This window comes from Zonotrichia albicollis, chromosome 4, assembly GCF_047830755.1.
Source record: "Zonotrichia albicollis isolate bZonAlb1 chromosome 4, bZonAlb1.hap1, whole genome shotgun sequence".
Classification (NCBI taxonomy): Eukaryota; Metazoa; Chordata; class Aves; order Passeriformes; family Passerellidae; genus Zonotrichia; species Zonotrichia albicollis.
The window spans coordinates 58,008,737-58,015,605 of record NC_133822.1 but is presented as its reverse complement, the minus strand read 5'-3'; the positions used below and the strand labels follow the sequence as shown (position 1 = coordinate 58,015,605).

At 41.2% G+C, this 6,869-nt stretch overlaps 1 protein-coding gene across 5 annotated transcripts; it reads left to right on the top strand.

The window, feature by feature from the left end:
* The first annotated feature begins 232 nt into the window (after nt 1-232).
* GPR85 (G protein-coupled receptor 85) lies at nt 233-4,894 on the top strand. 5 transcript variants are annotated; one of them, XM_074539909.1, is made up of 2 exons: nt 233-372; nt 2,205-4,894. In XM_074539909.1, exon 2 carries the CDS (start codon nt 2,380-2,382, stop codon nt 3,490-3,492), a length of 1,113 nt encoding a protein of 370 aa, XP_074396010.1. In that variant the 5' UTR covers nt 233-372; nt 2,205-2,379; the 3' UTR covers nt 3,493-4,894. The 5 variants fall into 5 exon arrangements, with proteins under 5 accessions (XP_074396010.1, XP_074396008.1, XP_074396011.1 ...); XM_074539907.1 differs by lacking the exon at nt 233-372 and adding an exon at nt 412-570; XM_074539910.1 differs by lacking the exon at nt 233-372 and adding an exon at nt 595-615.
* Nucleotides 4,895-6,869: the final 1,975 nt, after the last annotated feature.

Here is a 6,869-nt window from a genome sequence, read left to right as displayed (position 1 = left end):
AACAAGGAGCGCAGGACCTAATTCCTTCCCCTCCCTTTCCTCACTGGCTCGCCCGGGCTCGCCAATAAATCCAGCTGGGCTATACATCGCGATGGGAACGTGCTGCCAAGGAGGCTGCCTTCCCGTCGCTGAGGATGCTGCTGCCTTCCCCGCACTGAGGAGGCTGCTGCCGCCGGGGCTGCCTGCACACCACTGAGGACGCTGCTGCTGCTGCTGCCGCCGAGGTTGCCGTGCCCTCATTGAGGCGGCCGCCGCCGCTGCGTTACAGGGAGAGATTGTGGCGCTGCGACAGGGGAGGACGGGGCTCGGCGCGCAGGGGGGAGGCGCGGCGAGCATGCGCCGCCCGAGCCGCTGACTGGATCCTCAGCCAAGGTACCGAGGCAAAAAAAAAAAAAAAAAAAAAAAAAAAAGGGAAATTGAAAAAAAAAAAAAAAAAGGAGAAAGGAAAAGGATTGAGAGAAAGAAGAATGAATGACGGTAGAGGAGAATAGAAAAGACCGGCAGGGTAAAGCAGCCCCCGGCCGACGGGAAGGAGCAGCTCTGGCATGTGGGGATCTCCGGCACCAACAGGTAGGAGGAGAGGGGCTGGGGGCGCCGAGGCTGCCGAGGCTGCAGGTGCGTGCTGAGAGGGCTCTCCCGCTCGGGGCTGCGGGGCTGGTTTCCAAAGAAGGGGCATGATGGAAGCCCTCCCAGACAGACAATGCCTCTTCCGCTCTCCCCAGCTCCCCGCCGCGGGGGGCTCTCGCACGGCTCCGGCAGATGCTGCTGATGCCAGGCAGCGGCGGCCGGGCGGCGCAGCCAGCCCAGCGCAGCATGGCTGGGCGCGGGGAGCGGCCCGGGGCGCGAGTGGCGGCGGTGAGAGCGATGGGCGAGCGAGCAGTGCGCGGCGGGGCCGGGGCGTGCGGGCTCCGTGAGTGCGGAGGCTGGGCCGGCCGCCGCGGGGACAGCTCCACCGAGCAGGGGGAGCGGCGGGGCTGGCGGCAGGGGGAGGGGGAGCCTGATTTCATGGTTCTAAAACGATGCCATGATCTGATCAGCCTCTGTTTACACAGCAGCAATCAGGCTCTTTTGTGGACGGTAAGAATGGAAGGATTTTGCTGGGATTCAGTGGGAATATCCTTTGTACACCCGAGGTGGCATAGGAAACACTTCGTGTGAATAACGAAGGAGCCTGATCATGCCCGCTGTGGCTCCTGTGCCTGGCTCTGGAGGGAGAAAAAAGAAAAACAAAACAAAATCGAAAAAAAAAAATAAAAGCAGCAACAGACAGCTCTTTATTATATTTTATTGCATGAAATGTATTCCGGTACGATTCACTGGGAGGATTAATGGGAATCATGGAGCCCTAATTAGCAAAAAAAGGAAAACAACCAAAAATAAAAAACCAACAATTTATATGTTTATTTAAGCGTAACCAAAACCAGCTCTCCCGAAAGGGTGGGCATTATATCTGGGCTGTGCTGCCTGTTTTTGCTCAGTATTTACACTGACCGTCGCTTATTATGAATTATGTCGAGGCTTTAACGATTTGCATTAAAGCACGGGGGAAGGGGGGGAGGCCGGGGGGGACGACACCCTAAAGCATACTGCTATCGACTGTCTAGATACCTGTTTATCGAAAAGGCTAAACGATAAAATTATTGTTTATAGCAGGAAGGGAGGGGGGTAGTGAATACTGTTTCTCTTACAAAATGCATAAACGAACACTGTGTGATTAATGTGCTTTGGTGACTTGGGTTAAAAAACATAAATTCTGCAGGGTTTCTTTGGGTGTGATCCATATCAACACAGCAGTTGCCTCTTAAAACATTGACAAATACTGTAGCCATAAAATAAATGTAGGTAATGTCAAAATATCAGCAGTCTTTGGGGATTCTTTAAAAAAGATGTCAGTGATTAACTCTTGGGCTTGCAAACTGGGAATCTTTTGATTCACAAAATCTCTGAGGCTTTAACTGTGAAATTATATGTGCTACCAAATATAAGGGGCACTGGTCAGTCGTGAAACTGTAACAAATCTGCCAATAGTCAATTATACTAAATAGTCAGTAAAAAAAAGAAAAAAACCTCGTGTTTTTTTAGAAACAAACAATAGTACTCAAATTTACAACTTCATTCGGTTCTCCATAAATTAACATCTTTGCTAGCACTTTCTGACATCATTTTGTGTTAACTTAAGAACTGATAGCTCGATTTTTTTTCAGATATTTTGATGGCATGACAAATCAGAAAGAAGAGGATGTACTGTATGACTAGACACAAGATCAGTTCTGTTTGTGGATTACATTTTCAGTAAGATGTATGGATCTATTTTTTCCTTGTTCTTAAATATAGATCATGAGACTTGACTGAGGCAATATACATATCATCCATCCATCTATGGCGAACTACAGCCATGCAGCTGACAACATTTTGCAAAATCTCTCTCCTTTAACAGCTTTTCTGAAACTGACTTCACTGGGTTTCATAATAGGAGTCAGTGTGGTGGGTAACCTTCTGATCTCCATTTTGCTAGTCAAAGATAAGACCTTGCATAGAGCTCCTTACTACTTCCTGTTGGATCTTTGCTGCTCAGATATCCTCAGATCTGCAATTTGTTTCCCTTTTGTTTTCACCTCGGTAAAAAATGGCTCTACGTGGACGTATGGGACTCTTACTTGCAAAGTGATTGCCTTTTTGGGGGTTTTGTCCTGCTTTCACACCGCTTTCATGTTATTCTGCATAAGCGTCACGAGATACTTAGCTATTGCCCACCACCGTTTTTATACAAAGAGACTGACCTTCTGGACTTGTCTGGCTGTTATCTGTATGGTGTGGACTCTCTCTGTAGCCATGGCTTTCCCCCCAGTTCTAGATGTGGGCACCTACTCGTTCATTAGGGAGGAAGACCAATGCACTTTCCAGCATCGTTCCTTCAGGGCTAATGATTCCTTGGGATTTATGCTTCTTCTTGCCCTTATCCTCCTAGCCACACAGCTTGTCTACCTCAAGCTGATATTTTTTGTTCACGATCGCAGGAAAATGAAGCCAGTCCAGTTTGTTGCAGCAGTGAGCCAGAACTGGACTTTCCATGGTCCCGGAGCGAGCGGTCAGGCGGCTGCGAATTGGCTGGCTGGATTCGGAAGGGGTCCCACGCCTCCAACCTTGCTGGGAATCAGGCAGAACGCCAACACCACAGGCAGGAGGAGGCTACTGGTTTTAGACGAATTCAAAATGGAGAAGAGAATCAGCAGAATGTTCTACATCATGACATTCCTCTTTCTGACCTTGTGGGGTCCCTATTTGGTAGCCTGCTACTGGAGAGTTTTTGCGAGAGGGCCTGTGGTACCTGGGGGATTTCTAACGGCCGCTGTCTGGATGAGTTTTGCCCAAGCTGGAATCAATCCTTTTGTCTGCATTTTCTCCAACAGGGAGCTGAGGCGCTGTTTCAGCACAACCCTTCTTTACTGCAGAAAATCCAGGTTACCAAGGGAACCTTACTGTGTTATATGAGGGAGCATCTGTAAATCTTTAGCCTTGTGAAACACTACCATTCTCTGCTAAGCAATTGTGGCCTGTAGCCATGTCTTGAGGAGAAAATCAAGAATGGGACGTCAGCAGCTGTAAGGATTTGGGCAACATTCTGCAGTCTCTGCAATAGCTCACCTCTAATCCTGTTTTAAACCTAAACATGTTCCTGCTGACCACTGCTGAAGGTTTGTAATTAAGAACAAAGGACTGAACTACTGCCCTGAATTCCTTTATGTGGTTGAAATCTAGATTATGAAAGTAGCAGGTGCTAAGTATCAGTGCTAAATGCTGTGTATATCACTACATAAAATAAGAACATCAAAAAGATTAGCATTGGACATCTTAATAAATTAAGTTGATATGAGGTTAATGTGTTGATAAAACTAATTTTAGACATCTGAAGACCTTTAAAACATTTCATACAATTATTATTTTGCAAAGACTGAAAACTGGGGACTCGAGTACTGTAACTGATTAAAGATGTGCCATGCATTATTGGATTATCACACTTACAAATCTGTTTGCCTTGTGAGTAAGTTTTGGGGAGCATTCCAAAGCAGTATTTTTGTTCAGATTTTGACGTTAATTTTTTTTTCTCCAAATATATTACTCTTTCTAATTACCATTTTCCTTAACAGTGAAATTACTAACATTTAACTGTATTCTGTGTTTTTTGCTGATTTGGTATAAAGTTTAATAGACTCTTATTTATATTTTTTAAAAAGCTAGATATCAGTCTGTTAGGCAACGTTAATGATAATATCCAGTCATAATTGAACAGTTATAATTATACAGAATAAACACATGTTGCCTTAAAGGGTTATCTAGTATCTTCCATTTTGTTTAGCATTGAAGCAAATAAGCAAGGAAAATTGAATCAATAACTCTGGTCAGTCATTTGGGAGTGCATGAAAGATCACTTAGTCCTCTTTTTTCCTTTTTACTCCAATGGTTCCCAAAATCAATATGCACATCACTGGGATTATATGATTTTTTTCTAGGTGTGCCGCCCTTTCTAGTTTGTTCTGAGAAACACAGGCAGTTGATGTATGTTTATATTTTAAGACAGCTGTCATGGGGAGACCGCAGCCTTAGTATGATATCTTGCACAATTTGTGAAGCATTTATTCTACTGAAGGCACAGTCTTGTTTATATTTTCTGCACATTTTGGTGTATTGGTTGTTTTAAATTATTTAAGTTTTAACTTGTGAAAGCATATACTATGATTTCTTAGTATTTTAGAAATACATTAGAGTCTGTGAGTCTTTCCTTCTTTAAGATACAGATGTGTGGATTTCAATATAAAGTTGCATTTGCCAAAATTTACCTGTGTAGCTTGTTAATTTTCTTGGAATAAAATTTTACATTTTTCCAGTTATACAATTAACCTTTTTTATTTTGTCTAGTGAGCTAGCATGAAGAACTGAGAATGTAGCCATTATGAATTATTATCCTTTGCAGTCACTGTATTCCCAAACTGTAAATGCATGAATGATGGGGACCACAGGATTGATAAATGATATTATCTGCAGTAGCACTATTGTGTAGTTTATCATAATTACCCATCTATCTGTTCTAATATGTCAGTTATATTTAAAGTTACAACACAGTATTTGACATTAACTTCACAGTTTAATTTTGGAAAATGTGTATAACTGAAGCACAAAACCATGAGTTGATCAGTCATAAAGAACACAGATTTTTCTTAATTTTGGGAGAGACAAGACTAGAGGTCTGAATTCAGTATTGGTATATCTTGTCCTTTGTTGCAGTTTTATGACCAGCAAGTTAACGTATGCATACACAAGTAGCAGTCAATAATGGAAATGCTTAAATTTGTGTGATAACATTATATAACATATGCAACAATTCAGACAGTTGTGTCTGTATGTGATCAGACAACTTGATCAAAGATTTGGTGAGTGATCTGTTTGACCTCACTTACACTTTTATACTGAGGTTGATTGGTGAGAGGCATGGCTTTATATACTGTGTTGAAACAGAAAAAATGCTAAAACAATGAGTCCTCATCAGTGTAGGAATGTTTCAGAACGTAATTTGAAATGGGACCAATAAACTTCTACCAAAAGGACATTTTATTACACTGGAAAAGGCTTTGAAATTAAGGTAGTTAAGCAATTGTCAAAGATAGAAGGAGTGAATAAAAACTGAATCATATGTTGAGAAAAATTCTGAAAGTCATCCCACTTAAGTTTATTAAAAGGTTGATTGGCAATAACTTCAGTCTAATTTCTTTAAAATAGTAACCTTTACAAGGAACATTGATATTACATATTGTAATAAAGTACATATAAATAAAGTTGTAAATAGTATATAGTTGTAGAAGTAGTCAGTTCTGATGATTAGCCAGAAATTTTCAACTATGAAATTTCAAAAGCTGCAAATCTGGGGCCTGACCTAACTCTTAATAAAGTTAGTTGGTGTTTTCCCATTAACTTCATTTGGAGCAGAAGCAGGCCCTAACATTTCTATAGTACTATACTTCTGAAATACTAAGAAGGCTGTATTTACTATGCAGTGGGAAAGAAAAGAAAATTTAAATTATTTCCCTGGAAGTTTTGCAAGGAGCAACTGATGTAAATTAAAATAATAAACAGTAAACAAATCTGAAAGCAAATATTTTGATAAATGTTTTTCTTTTGACATGAATATAATTCCTTTGGCTATATGACAATACTGTATTGCTACCTGAGAAAGGGCAGGTAGTTTTTATTAAGTGGATTTTAAAGAATTGTGCCAGTAAGAAATCTTGTGACAGAAGTATTTAGTTTTATTTTTCTCCAGTGTTGAAAGGACAAGGGGATGTTCAGTGAAATTAAAATCCAACAAATAAAGTAGCATTTTATGCAATGTTATTACTCAGTGGATACAGGATGATTACACACTGATGCAGGATGTCAAGTAGTTTAGAAAGGTTCCTCAAAGAACTGAATGTATACATGAATTAAAGCAGTGCTTGCACTTTTTGCCATCAGTGTCATTTTGATCCTAGTCAGCACATCAAAACTAATGTATTAAGGTAGAAATTCAAAGGAGCAAGAAGGTTCATTCCAATTCAGTTCACTGTTGTGTCACAGTATGAGGAGCCTTTTGCTTTCATTTTAGTACAGGAGTTAAGCTATTGCCAAAGCTAGAATACAGGGCTGGTAGATTAGTCCTTGCTTTTCAGAATAGCAAAGAATATGACAATATTTTATATCTGCATTGATCTATAATGTTCATGGGTAATGTTAAGTCAAAAGTTTAAATTTTCTAATGAGAGAGGAAAAAAAAAAAAAACCAGATTCCCTGAAAGAAAGGCTTTCTGCCCCTGTTCCTTTCCTGCCCTCTGTTGCCC